Source organism: Portunus trituberculatus, chromosome 30, assembly GCF_017591435.1.
Source record: "Portunus trituberculatus isolate SZX2019 chromosome 30, ASM1759143v1, whole genome shotgun sequence".
In the NCBI taxonomy this organism is placed as follows: domain Eukaryota; kingdom Metazoa; phylum Arthropoda; class Malacostraca; order Decapoda; family Portunidae; genus Portunus; species Portunus trituberculatus.
The window spans coordinates 3562490-3577997 of NC_059284.1; the positions used below are offsets into that span (position 1 = coordinate 3562490).

A 15508-nucleotide genomic window follows, 5' to 3' on the forward strand; every position below is an offset into this window, starting at 1 on the left:
TTAGGTTAGGCAAGGTTAGGTTAGGTTAGGTTAGGTTAGGTTAGGTTAGGCAAGGTTAGATTAGGTTAGGTTAGGTTACAATACATGAAGTTAGGTTAGGTTAGGTTAGGTTAGGTTAGGTTAGGTTAGGTTACAATACATGAAGTTAGGTTAGATTAGGTTAGGTTAGGTTAGGTTAGGTTAGGTTACAATACATGAAGTTAGGTTAGGTTAGGTTACAACACATGCAGTCACACAAGATAAGGCCAGACAAACTTAGATAAGCTTAGATAAGAACAAACTGACACAGAGTAACCTACAGAACACACCAATCTATTGAACACTAAATGGAACCTCCCTCTCCCTCTCTCCCTCTCCTCTCCCTCTCTCTCACTCCCAACCTCCAGGGCATTTAGTGAGAGCGACGTTCCACAAGTGGGTATATCCGCACGCACACACACACACACACACACACACACACACACACACACACACACACACACACACACACACAGTTACGAAGATTTTATTTAGAGGTGAAATTACGTGTGTATATAATTTAGAGAGAGAGAGAGAGAGAGAGAGAGAGAGAGAGAGAGAGAGAGAGAGAGAGAGAGAGAGAGAGTGTTGAGAGGTGCGTAAATGAAGGGGAGGGAAGAGTGAGAGAGAGGTGAGAGATGAGTAAGAGGTGAAGGACAGATGTGCATTGATGTGAGAGAGAGAGAGAGAGAGAGAGAGAGAGAGAGAGAGAGAGAGAGAGAGAGAGAGAGAGTAACACTGGAGAGGGAGAGCAGAGAAAGAGGAGAGTAATTTTAATCTCCTCCTCCTCCTCTCTCTCTCTCTCTCTCTCTCTCTCTCTCTCTTAACAGGTCTAAGAAAACAAACAAATGAAGGTATAAGAAAACAAACAAATGAAGCGCATAAGAAAATAAAGAGAGAGAGAGAGAGAGAGAGAGAGAGAGAGAGAGAGAGAGAGAGAGAGAGAATAAAATATAGAAAAAGATTTGTACGAGAAGGAAGGAAAGGAGGAGGAGGAGAGAGAGAAGAAAATGAAGGAGAAGAATGAGGAAAGGAAAAGGAGAGAAAAGAAGGAAATAAAGAAGGAAGAACTAGAAGGAAAGAAGGAAGGAGAGAATGAAGGAAGGAAGAGAAAGAAGGAGAGAAAGAAGAAAGGGAAGGAGAGAAAAATTGAAGAGAAAGAATGAAAGAAAGAAGGAAGAAGAGAAAGAAAAGAAGAAAAGGAGAGAGAGAGAGAGAGAAGAAGGAAGGAAGGAAGGAAGGAAAGAAGGAAGGTAGGAAGGTAGGACGCATTGATTGCCTGCTTACTGAGCCTCCCTCCCTCCTTCCCTCCTCCTTTCCTCCTCCTCTCCCTCCCTCTCCTTCACCCCCTCTCTCTTTCTCTAAACTGCACCTTCTTTGCCCCTCCTTCTCTCTTAGCTTCACTCCTCCTCCTCCTCCTCCTCCTCCTCCTCCTCCTCCTCCTCCTTTTATCTTGTTCTTCTCTTCCTCTTCCTTGTTTACAATTACTATTTTTTCCTTCCCTTTCTTACTCTAATTTTCTACACCCTCCTCCTCTTCCTCCTCTTCTCCCTCCTCCTCCTCTCCTCCTCCTCCTCCTCCTCCTTTTTTTCTAACTCAACAAAAATAAGGAAAAAAAAAGAAAAGAAAGAAAGAAAACAGCAAAATGTTAGATAGTATAAAGTAAATGATAACACACACACACACACACACACACACACACACACACACACACACACACACACACACACACACACACACACAACCTTGACCCTTGCCTTTGGACTTTATCGCTTTATTTTCTTATTATTAGCTTTTCACCACCACCAACACCACCAACACCACCACCACCACCACCACCACACTGTCACCATCACCACCACCATCAAGTCTTTTATCATTATCTAGCTGCAAGGGGGGAAGAATGGTGGTGGTGGTGGTGGTGGTGGTGGTGGTGGTAGTAGTAGTAGTAGTAGTAGTAGTAGTAGTAGTAGTAGTAGTAGTAGTAATAATGTTAAAAGTAAGATTGTAGTAGTAGTAGTAGTATTAGTGGCAGTGGTAGTAGTAGTGGTGGCAGTGGTGGTAGTAGTAGTAGTAGTAGTAGTAGTAGTAGTAGTAGTAGTAGTAGTAGTAGTAGTAGTAGTAATGTTAAAAGTAAGATTGTAGTAGTAGTAGTAGTAGTAGTAGTGGCAGTAGTAGTAGTAGTAGTAGTATATAGTATAGTAGTAGTAGTAGTAGTAGTAGTGGTGGTGGTAGAGAAGCAAACCATACATCTTTAAAACCACACGTCACACCCTCATAACCATCGTGTTTTTGCCTCTAATTCACACCCATCAGATTCATATTTCCCGCCATTTCCAGCCCATCACCTCGCTGTTTACAAACCCTGCTGGCATTCCTACTAAATTTACTCCTGCCCAGCCAGCGAGCCAGTCACGCGTGGTAGGGATACACTGGGGGCCGGGAGGGGCTGTCTGGTGCTTCCGTTCCGACACCAACACAAGGAACCACAAAGGAAGGACAAACAAGGGAAAATAAATAGACAGTGAAAGAATATAAGTAAATACGATGAGCAAACGGTAATTGGATAAGGTTTTAACCCCTTCAGTACCATGACGCGTTTCCATATTCACTCTGCTTACTATTTGATGACTTTATAAAGCTTCAGAAACTCATGTGGGGGATTAAAATAGTGAAGACTGTGGCCATTAATCTTCTGACCTCCATAGACCCTTCCTAATGTCAATAAAATGGTCTAATCGTACACAAATCTCAAGGTAGAAATGTGTCCCAGTACTGAAGGGATTAAAAATAGTGAAGACTGTGGCCATTAATCTTCTGACCTCCATAGACCCTTCCTAATGTCAATAAAATGGTCTAATCGTACACAAATCTCAAGGTAGAAATGTCTCACCGTACTTTGAAAGGGTTAAAATAGTGAAGACTGTGGCCATTAATCTTCTGACCTCCATAGACCCTTCCTAATGTCAATAAAATGGTCTAATCATACACAAATCTCAAGGTAGAAATGTCTCACCGTACTGAAAGGGTTAAAATAATGAAGACTGTGGCCATTAATCTTCTGACCTCCATAGACCCTTCCTGATGTCAATAAAATTACCTAATCATACACAAATCTCAAGGTAGAAATGTTTCCCAGTACTGAAGGGGTAAAGCGGACACGAGGGAACATGAAGGAAGGACAGAGTGAATGGTAGCACTGACACACGAGCATAAGGGAATGGAAAGGGAGGACATACTTTACAATCTCAGACTTCTCACGCGGGTGCTGGTGATAAGAGGCTGATGATAGATAGCAGAGGGCGAGGCAGTGTTGGGTAATGTGTGATAGTGAAGAGAATAAAGAATAAAGAAGGAATAAGAATAAGAATAAGGAAGAGGAAGAGAAAGAAGAAAAAGAAGAAGAAAGAAGAAGAAAAATAAGAGAAGGAAAAAGCTGAACAAGAAAAGACAAAAGAAAAGAAGAAAAAGAAAAGAAGAACAAGAAAAAAGGAAAAAGCAAAAAGAAGAAGAAATGAACATGAACAAAAAGAAAAAAAAGAGAAGAACACGAACAAGAAGAAAAGGAAGAAAAAAACAAGAACAAGAAGAAAAGAAAACAAGAACAAAAGAACAAAAGAAGAGGACCAAGAAGAAGAAAAAGAAGAAGAAGAAGAAATCAACATTCATACACAAACACACAATACCACCACCACCACCACCACCACGATAACCCACAAACTTTCCAAAACTACCCACAAAAATTGGCTTCGTGGAGCTCTAAGTTATTCTGCTTGTGTTTAATTATTCATCCGACCTTCCCTTAGTTTGCCGAGGAGGAGGAGGAGGAGGAGGAGGAGGAGGAGGAGGAGGTGACAGTGGTGATATGTAAGAAAGAAGGGAAGTATTTAAAAGAGAAAACAACGTCAAGTGAAAGGAAATAAAAAGAGATAAACCAAATAAATGGATAAATAGATGAATAAAATGAAATACGAAGAGATAAAGATGAAAATAAATAAACAACAAACAAGAATAAGTAAAACAAGAAAAAAGCAAACAAGTAAACAAGATAAATGGATCACACACACACACACACACACACACACACACACACACACATCCCTATTGACACTGGACTAACAAGCTAATTACTTCCCTTACTCCATCCTAAAGACGTATTAAGGACACAATATCCCTTTATCTCCCCCATTAAACACAGCCTGATCGACCTTGGAGACCTTAAACCCATTAGTCTCCATCCCATCCTGTCCTGATAGTGATTGAAAGGTCATAATCCTCTATTCATTGACCCTATTCGCCTGTTATCTCTTTATCGTGTGTCTGATTGCAAGATAAATAAAGGTGATAGACTTTTAATGTTAAGCCCGTATTCAGAAACGCTATTCCCTCTCACCACGACTGTTCTCCAAGGCCGCAGAGATGATTAATGGGGTTTTCAAGAGCGTTTCTCTAGTTATAATGCAGAAATCTCGTCATTCTGCCTCTAGAAACGTGAAAAACACTCTAAAAACGCTATTCTATCTCACCACGACTGTTCTCCAATGCCGCAGAGATTAATGGGGTTTCCAAGAGCGTTTCTTCAGTTATAATGCAGAAATCTCGTCATTCTGCCTCTAGAAACGTGAAAAACACCTTAAAAAACTCGTGTCAGTTTAAATAAAGCCTTTGAAATAGTGGAGGTGAAGCGCAGAGGTGTTTGAGAATAGGAGGTCTTGTTTCTTTCCTTCTGGTCTCATGCTAAATGGCTTATCTCTTTATCGTGTGTCAGATTGTGAGATCAATAAAGGTGGTGGGAGACAATGCAGTTTTGAAGTCTAGTTATGTTTCTCCTTCTTCTTCTTGTCTCTTTGCTTCAAAACTGCTTCTAACGTAATTGGAAACTCTTAATCTAGAAAAAAAAAAAAAAGCCGTGAATAAGCAACTAATTTCATACAAAACTCGAGGAAAAAAACACTTGATAACTGATAATAAGGTAAAATTTTCATCTAACCAGATTGAAATACAAGGAACAACAAGTCACATTCCCAAACGCATTAAAAACGTAAATTAATAAAAAGAAATCTATAAAAAACGTTAAAAATCAAATAAAACTATAAAAAAAAAAACACTTGATAACAAATAATAACAAAATTTCAATCTAATCTTAGTGAAATACACGGATCAGGAAGTGAGACATTCGCAAACACACTAAAAAGTAAAAAACAAATAAATTCACACAAAATTCGATAAAAAAAATAAATAAATAAACACTTCATAATTGATAACAATATAAATGTGTATCTGACTTTATTAAAATACAACAAACAGGAAGTGAGGCATTCGCAAACGCATTAAAAAGTAAATAAACAAATAAATTCATACAAAAAAAATGATAAAATATGACATAAATAATAAAAGACACTTGATAGCTAATAATAACATCAAATTCGTACCTAACCTTAGTGAAATACGAGGAACAGCAAATCAGACATTCGCAAACGCATTAAAAAAGTAAATAAATAACAAACTAATGCCAAAAAAACGAGAAAAAATGAAGTAAAATAATAATAAACACTTGATAGTTAATAATAACATCAAATTTGTACCTAACTTTAGTGATATACGAGGAACAGCAAGTCAGACATTCCCACACGCATTGTATTCCTATTTACATGACGTGGTGGTGGTGGTGGTGGTGGTGAGAGGTGCTGCCCTGTGCTGGAGTTAATCACTGGTAATGGCTGACACGGCTGAGTTAATGTGCTGAGTGCTGAGTGGCTGAGTAGCTGAGTGGCTGAGTTACTAATTGCTGCGTCTTGAGTGTTTATGACTTTTAATGCCTCGTATTCTCTTCTGTACTTCATCTCCACTATTTCAAAAGGCTTTATTTCAATTGACACGAGTTTTTCTTAAGGTGTTTTACGGTTCTAGATACAGTGACAAGATTTCTACAACATCAACAGGAGAAACACTCTTGAAAATCTCGTTAATCATCTCTCTGTGGCAGAATAGCGTTTTCTAAGGTATTTTTACGGTTCTAGAGGTAGAGTGACAAGATTTCTACAGCATTAACTGGAGAAACACTCTACAAAACCACGCTAGTCACCTCTTTGGCCTTGGAAAACAGTCGTATTGAGAAAGAACAGCGTTTTTAAGGTGTTTTTATGGTTCTACAGGCAGAGTGACAAGATTTCTACAACATTAACTGGAGAAACACTCTTGAAAACCCCGCTAATCATCCCTGTGGCCCTTGGAAATAGTCGTGGTGAGAGAACAGAGCGCTTCTAAATACGGACCTCTAAGTGTCGCGTGGTTGTAAAAATGCAAGAGTTGGTATAATGGAATGCTTAATGGAGCTTAATTGATGAAGGTAAAGGAACGTAAAGAGAATGGGGCAAATATCTCAAAGGAATGGAAAGAGAAGGAAAGAGGAGAAAGGATAGGAAAATAAATGGAAAGGAGGGGAAATAAAGGAAAAGAAATAAGGAAAGAACTAGAAAAGGAAAGAAAAAGGAAGGAAAACGAAAGAAAAGGATATGAAATAAAAGAAAAGGAAGAAGAAAAGAGGAAAAGAGAATGAAAAGAAAAAAAGGAAAAGGAATGAAAATAAAAAGAAAAGAAAGGAAATGGAAAGAAAAGAAAATGGAGAGAAAATGAAAGGAAAGAAAAGGAAAAATTAAGAAAGAGAAAATAAAGAAAAGGAAAGTAAAGTGGGAAGGAAATTAAAAGAAAACTGAGAGGAAAAAGGAAAAGAAAAAAAATGAAAATAATGTATACGCTGCAGTAATCTTAATGAAACCCAACTCCACTCAATTAAACACTCGTAAAAAGGTGAATAAAAAGTAAATATAGAAAAAAAGGAACCTGTAAGCAGAAATCAGTGAAAGACCTTTAAATGAGGCAACGGTGAACCAGCAACTCTCAATAAATAGGAGCAGAGTAAACACGTACTTGCTGTAGACGCTGAAGAAGGCGCTGAAGAGGCCAATGAAGATACAAACACGGCTTTTTATTAATGTAGGAGGGACAACTTTCTAAGGGCAACAAAATATGGAAGAAAAGGGCTCCACTGAGTTGCCAGTTCCCTTAAAAGACACGAGTTAACCAAAATTCAGGGACAAACACGTACTTGCTATAAACGCTGAAGGGACGAAAGGAAATATAAATACAAACACTATTTTTTTAATGTAGGAGGGACAACTGGCTAAGGGCAACAAGATATGGAAGAAAAGGGCTCCACTGAGTTGCCAGTTCCCTTAAAAGACATGAGTTAACCAAAATTCAGGGATAAATATCTTGACACTTCTCACTTAATGGACGACACATTCACACTACGCACATTGACAAACTTGGTACGCTGTGGAACTTTTTATTTATTAATTTCTCTTCGTGTGTCATCATTATTCCGTCCCTCTCACTAGTGCAACAGTTAAGGGTCTACCATGTCATTAACGAAAGAAAACGTAATTCGCTACACATTCACACTACGCACTCTACGATGACATTAACGAAAGAAAAAATAATAATGAAATGATATCAAATCAAAGAATGCAATAGAACCAACAACTCGAATCATTCACAGCACCAACACACACACACACACACACACACACACACTACGATGTCATTAACGAAAGAACAAGAGTCATTCACTGCACCAACACACAAATAACAAATAAGAAATAGTAAATAAATAGTAAATAGTAACAATAATAATAATAATAATAATAATAATGAATGGAAGAAACGAAAAAAAATAACAAAAAAACAATAATAATAAAATAACATCAATTAAAATGAATGAATAAAAAAAACTAGCAAAAACAATTACCAGCACATTAAAACTACGATGGAATGTAAGAAATAAAATGCTCTGGAAATGAGTGAGTGTGAAGTTGATTTAAGAACAATGAACTAATGGAGGGTGACAAAAGCGAAGAGTATCCTGATAAGACTGATAGGAGAGTCACAGTTGCCTTGGCTTCACCTCCCTTATCTCACACAACACCTGAAAAGTGAGCAGGAAGGCATATGATAAAAGGATAACGAGAAAGTTGGCATAGAAATCATAACAAATTAAGGAAAGACCAAAATATAAATGAATAAATCAGCTTTGTGAAAAAATTACGTTAAAACTAAACTAAATTAGGAAGAGAAAAAAGAACGTTGATACAGAATTGACAGTAAATGAAAGATGAGACGAAGAATTAGCTTTGCATAAAATAAAACTCAAATAAAGTAACAAAAAGGGAAAAAAAAAGAAAATTGATACAAAAATAATAATCTCAAAATGAAAGGTGATTACAGAAATGACAACGAATGAAGGAAAGACGATAAAAAAAATAGCTTTACGAAAAAAAAAAAAATCAACTAAACCGTTTAATAAAAGGGAAAAAAAAAGTTGATACAAAAATAATAATGAGAGAAAAATGAAAGTTGATACAGAAATGATAATAAATGAAGGAAAAACGGAAACAAATTAAGCTTTGTAAAAAAAATAACGATAAAAGTAAACAAAACTAAACTAAAGGAGAAAAAAAAAATTGATATAAAAATAATGAGAAAGAAAAAAAGTTGATAAAGAAATGAGAGTAAATGAAGGAAAAACGAATAAAAAGAAACAGGTTTGCGAAAAATAATGGCAAAAATAAACAAAACTACTTAATAAGAGGATAAAAAATGATACAAAAAGTTGATACATAAATAATAAAAGAGAGAAAGTGAAAGTTGATACAGAAGAGACAAAAAACTGAAGGAAAAGAAAAAAAAATGACTTTGCGTAATCTAAAACTAAATCAATAATAGAGAGAGAGAAAAAAAAGGAAATTGATACAAAAATAATAAAATCAGAAGAATGAAAGGTGACACAAAAAAATAAGAGAAATGAAGGAAAAGACGAAAAAAAAGCCTTGGAAAAAGAAAACGAACAATAAATTAAACAAGTAGGAGATAAATAAAAAAAGAAATAGAAAACGGGAAACAGACAAGAAGAACAGCGATAAGAATAAGAAAAGAACAAAAAGGAGAACACGAAAAAAGAACAAAGAAAAGATAACAAGAAAAATAATAAAAGAACAAAAAAGAACAAAAAAGTGATAAGAACAAGAGTAAGAAAAGAACAAAAAAAATAAGAACGAGCAAAGAAAAAACGAATAAGATGATAAGAAAGAGGAAGAAACAAAAAAAGAAGAACAAAAAGAACAGGGCGATAAGAACAAAGAAAAAAAGAAGAACAAGGTAGTAACAACATGAAAAAGAACAAGAACAAGTGAGAAGAGAAGAACAACAAAAACGTGAAAGTTGATTACAGAAATGACACTAAATGAAGGAAAGACGTAAAAATAAAAAAAATAGCTGCGAGAACAAATGATAAGAAGAACAAGCAAAGAATGAGAACAAGTGAGAAGAACAACAACAAAATGAACAATAAATGAAGAAAAACACGAAAAAAAATAGCTATGCGAGAACAAATGATAAGAACAAGCAAAGAACAACAACAAGAACAATGAGCAATACGTAAACAAGACAGGACAAATGGAAATGGATATAGCAAGAAAAAAAATAAATAAAATGAACTATGATAAGCAGGACCTGTAGGGAGATATTCATTTTGTAACCTATATAGTGGTGAGCAGTGTGAATACTCGTGCAGTGACTGGTGAGACGAGTAGCTTTAAAAGATTGTCGAATGAAAGTATGGATAGAGATGAGAGGATGATAGGGACAGGGGAACAAGGAAAGGTGATAAAAAAAAAAGAAAATAACAAGAGAGATGATGAAAAAAAAGAATAAAAAACAAGATATGAAGAAAAACAAGAATTAACAAGACGAATGATAATAATTACAATAACAAAGAACAAAAAGAAGTAATAAGAAAAGAACAAGAGAGATGATAATAACAAAAGAACAAAAAAAAGATAAGAAAAAAAATAAGAACAAGACAAATAATGATAAGAACAAACTACAACAACAAAGAAAAAAAAGGAAATAACAATAACAACAACAACAACAACCACCACCACTCACTAATCACCAGCACACGTCCTTCACCAACAAAACACAAAACTTTAACTTTCATCTTCATATAAAAATACACCAACTTATTTTTCCTTCTTTTTATTATTTTTTTTTATCAGTGTTCTCCGAGTTCTTGAGAAATGCTCGAAGTAAAGATCTTATCGAGAGAGAGAGAGAGAGAGAGAGAGAGAGAGAGAGAGAGAGAGAGAGAGAGAGAGAGAGAGAGAGAGGCTGTGTATTCGATTGTCTAAAAACTCATGATGCTTGCAGTTACGTTAATCTTACTCAAATTACCGTGTGTGTGTGTGTGTGTGTGTGTGTGTGTGTGTGTGTGTGTGCTGATCTGTCCCTCGAGCTCGTAGGAAACACACCAATCGTATTTCTACATTGTATCAGTTTAAAATCAAGAGAAAAAGATAAAAAAAAAAAGATGATAGACAAAAAATACTAAGTAAAGTGCAGTGTCTTATGCAATCGATGACCAAGAATAGGAAAAAAAAAGATGTGTGTGTGTATGTGTGTGTGCCGATGACACCGCCGTACACACACACACACACACACATAGAGAGAGAGAGAGAGAGGGCCGCCCGTCGTTCTAGCGTGGACAAAATCAATACACCACGCCTTTAAAAGTGCCCCTGTATCTATTGAAAACGTTGATACATAGTGCCACCTATCACCCAGCCTGCACAGTGCCACGCCGGACACATCCCTGGCACTCACACCCACCAGCTCCTTATCCTAAAGCCGTGCAGTGGCATCAAGGTAAGAGGCACCATTCCTGGCATCCCATCTCATCTCTGGCACCGCAGAGATAGAGCCGTCTTAGATAAAATGCTCTTTCTTGGCTTAACATCCTAAAAATTGAGGTTCCCGTGAGAGGCATCGTGAGAACTGACCTTGCCATCCTTACTGGTGTTGAGGTACACGACTACACCAAGCGTCCATACACAGGAAATGAATATGAACAGTTTGCAATTCCTCCGCATGGTAGAGAGCGTCGACCGTCCCCCACTAAGCCACGAGCGACACTGGGCTGGCTGGCTGGTTGTGGATGTGGTTCGGCTGGCTCTCCCTCGCGTCTTCTGCTGGCGACTACCGGCACCACCACCACTACCTCCACCACCACCACCACCATCTCCTTCAGTGCCTTCCCCAGCCTCGCCCAGCATTGCTATCTAGTACGGAAAAAAATGAGGGAGAGAATAAATAGTCAGTCTTGTAAGAGGAAATAGCAATTTTGACAGTATTATCATTATTATTTCCGTTTCTCTCTCTCTCAGTCTAGCCAAGCATTACTATTTGGTAGGGAAAAATGAGGAGAGAAAAAAGTAAGTGTAATACGAAATAGTAAGGAGGAAATAGTAGTTGTGGTAGTATTAGCACTATTAATTCTCTCTCTCTCTCTCTCTCTCTCTCTCTCTCTCTCTCTCTCTCTCTCAACATTGCAATTTGGTTTGGAAAAAAAGAGAGGGAGAGAAAATAGTACGTGCAGAACAAAATAGTAAGGAAATATTAGCAATGGTAGTATTAAGACCATTTTTTTCGCTCAGCCTCGCCCTCCATTGCTCTCTCATGAAATAGTCACGAAATGCAGTAAGGAATAGAAAGATACGTCAGATTATTCAATATACTACTTGTCGCCATCACTACCACCATCACCATCTTCACCACTGCCTCTCCCAGCGTCCTTATCCCACAATAGGAGAGAGAGAGAGAGAGAGAGAGAGAGAGAGAGAGAGAGAGAGAGAGAATACAGCATGGAAGAGCGAAGGGAAGTGAAATTATTGAGTGTGCACATGTACCCGCTTGACACCAATAGCACCACCATCACCACCACCTCTACGCTAATACAAGTGAGGGAAACTAGTCACCAAGTGGAATATTAAAGAGATGACAATGGTAATAATCTGCCAGGGTGACAAGCAGCGATAGTGAACACACACACACACACACACGGGAGTTTAGCTGGTATAGGAGTCACCTTACCACGGCACACCAGTCACCACGCCACCACGCCCACCGCCACACCATAACATGCCACAGTCCACACAGCACCACACCGGACTACCACCACCACTACCATCATATATCATAACATATCACACCACACCACCACTATCACCGCCGCCACACAACACCACACCACACCAAATTACCACTACCGACACACTACACCACCACTACTACCACACACCATAATGCACCACACCACCACCACCACACAACACCACCACCGCTATCACACACCATAACACACCACCACTGACACCATAACACACCACACCACCACTACCATCACACATAACACACGAAACCACCGCCATACCACACCACCACCACCATCACACACCATAACACACAACACCACACCGCTATCCTTCCAGTCTCGCTCCAGTCAACACTCTACACCTGCTCCACCAATCACCGCCCCGCCCCTCCTCATATCCAGCGCCCTCTCCACCAATCACCGCCCCGCTCCTGTTTCGTTCCCAGACCCGCCAAGCTCGGCCCCAGTCAGCCCCGCCGCCTGTCGCTGAATCGGTGAAATGATTTTTTTAAACGTATTTTCTCTGGTTTTGCATGTGTTACTAGGTGTTTTAGGAACTCTGTAGGAGGAGGTGAAGGAGAAGGAGGTGGAAGGGAGAGTGGAGTGTGAGAGTGAGGGCAGGGAGGACACTCAGCAAGCGTGCAAAAAAAGCATCTCTGTGTAAGGGTAAGGATGTTTCTCTTTTATAAGTGGAGTTGGCGTTGTTTTGATGTTTGATATATTGTTAACAAAGTAAGACAAGTTTGAAGCTGCAATAGAATCGAGTTTAGGATTGTTTTTGTTTAAAGAAAAGATAACATTAAAGTCACTGCATAAAATATAACTTTTTTTTAATTAGCACGCCTAGGATTGTTTTGTTGCTTGATATGACACTTCAAAAATATGAAAAGCATGAGTCAAGTAATAATATTCCATAAAATTTAGTCTAAATATTCGTATTTTCAAATTCAAATTTTTTTTACGGTAACAAAATAGAAAACAAAAATCTTTATACAACGAGGAATTCGTGTTTTCTTTATTTAGCTGGAAAGCAAACTTTTTTCGTATTCAGAATATGTAATATAATGTGTTTTGGCGGAGCTTTCCATCTCGACATTTTGACGTGTTTTGGCGCCGTTATTCTGTCATTTAAACCGCCAGTTGGACCACAAAATGTAAACAAACCACCCGGTAAGGATATTATATTTTCGTTATTAGTCAAAGTATTTATCGCGTTTAAAATTGTAGTGTATTCCAGTCTGGATGCCTTTTTTCTTGTGGCGATTTTTAAAATGAATTACGTACGTAAATATTGGGCAACAAAGGCCCCTCAACTGTGCCTTCCCCCCAGGTCAGTCCACCAATATTTGCCTGCACTTCCCCTATGTTTCCAGACCCAGAGAGTGAAATAAAGCCAGAATCAATCACCAAAGTAGATAAATAGCCATTATTGTGTTAAATAAGGTGATGGTTATATATATATATCCCCGTTCAGACCGCCCGGCGCCGACCATGACCCGCACCCAAACCTCGCCCCACTAACCCCCGCCCCTCCCCTTGTCAACTCCTCAACATTTCCTTCAATTCTCGGTGTTTCCTGCTGCTGCCCGCCTCAAATGCATAACGTGTTGTGATAGGAGGAAGAAATGAAGATTAGAAGTGTGTGAGGTAGTGTATAGTAGTAGTAGCAGAGGTACAGTAGTACTTATAGTAGTAGTAGTAGTAGTAGTAGTAGTAGCAGGAGCAGGAGTAGCAACGGCAGCAGCAGCAACAACAATGTGATTATCATTACTATAAGTGTTAATGAGTGTGTGTGTGGAGGAGGAGGGCCGGGCTGCTCAACGTAGAATTTCTCTCTCTCTCTCTCTCTCTCTCTCTCTCTCTCTCTCTCTCTCTCTCTCTCTCTCGTTAACATGTCACTAGAACCATAAAAAAAAAAAAAAAACCTGTCACTATTAAAGAGCCGTATTCAGAAACGTTCTGCTCTCTCACTACGACTGTTTTCCAAGGCCACAGAGGTGACTAGCAGGGTTCCCAACAATGTTTCTCCTCTCACAAAACAATAGTGGGAATCCTGGCTGTGGGAGCGGTACATAATTATAGATTGCTTTTGCACGGTCAGTCCGATCACTGGTCATAAATAAAGGATTAGTATTTGCTGAAAGTCTGTCAGAGAGAGAGAGAGAGAGAGAGAGAGAGAGAGAGAGAGAGAGAGAGAGAGAGAGAGAGAGAGAGAGATTATTGTGTGTAAATAGTCTAGAGCAGTGATTCTCAACGTGCCATGGGGAATACGGCAGGACTTTAGGGGTTTATGGTGTACTGTTGCAAATTACACATAATTCGCTTTAGAAATCTGAGTGAAGATTCCATAACTCTGTCGTAAGTAACATAAGAAAATCTTCTTTTAATTGATTAATATAGTAAAAAAAAAAAAAGATTAGTCACACAGTATTGTTACGTGTGCATGTGTATGTACGTGTGAATGTAGGTGTGTGATATTGTAATTGTTTGTGCAATGTCAGGGTTGAATTTGGCAGATAAGTGAAGGAGACCCATACGTTTATTAAGAAGCCATGAAGGATGTTGTGGAGCCAAAAAGGTTGATGAGACCCATGAACTGGTGTGGAGGATTGAGGCACGGGCAAGGGTAGTGAGTGACACATGATTGGTGTTTAAAACCTGGAGTGATGATGCAGGGAGCGTGATGTCAGGTCTTAAGCATTATATTAGACTAATTAGACTACCTTTCACGATACTACCACCACCACTACCATCATTACCACCACCACTATCACCACTTAAGTGTTTCAAGTACCCACTACAATCGGTTCAATACTTCATGAAACTGTTTCCTTTCCTATATTTCTAACAAAAGTGACATTTATATATACAATGTTATGGCAGCTGTCATTGGCTACATGTCTATCTACTTCAATCCCCGTACTCACTATACAGGCAGGGACGCGAGCTGCTGGTGGTGATCAAGGATTGTATATATTCCTTGGTAGTGGTGGTGGTGGTGGTGATGGTACTGGAAGAGCTGTATATTGCCGGGTAGGACTAAAACCAGTGATCATATAGTTAGGGCTGAGTCAATAGGGAGCTTTAAAAGGTTAGATAAGTTCATGGATGGGGAAGATAGATGGAAGTAGGTAGATTAAGCACACTGGGACTGCCTCATATAGGCCTGGCGGTCTCTTGCAGCTTCCCTCTTTCCTTATGTTCTTATGTTCTCCACACCACACATACCACTAGATAAATACATCGGGAAAACGAGATGGCCACAACCCCTCGTATTAACACAAGAAAGGAAATAATACCAATAAAATATAAATACCAAATCCTGCCCACAAAACAGCGAGAAAGACACACAAATAAAGAAAAAAATATATAAAAAGAAACAGTAAAATGACGAGGATAAGACAAATAAGGAATAGGAAGAAAAACCAGTGCATTAGACATTTT

General features: G+C 38.5%; 1 protein-coding gene across 1 annotated transcript in view; it reads right to left on the bottom strand.

The window, feature by feature from the left end:
- The window catches only part of LOC123510742 (polypeptide N-acetylgalactosaminyltransferase 2-like), a 61929-nt gene extending 46874 nt beyond the window's left edge, over positions 1–15055 (bottom strand). The window contains 2 exon segments of the mRNA XM_045266093.1: positions 10914–11192; positions 14992–15055. Of these exon segments, the coding sequence (XP_045122028.1) occupies positions 10914–11186 (273 nt within the window). The 5' untranslated portion in view covers positions 11187–11192; positions 14992–15055.
- Between the last annotated feature and the right edge of the window lie 453 nt (positions 15056–15508).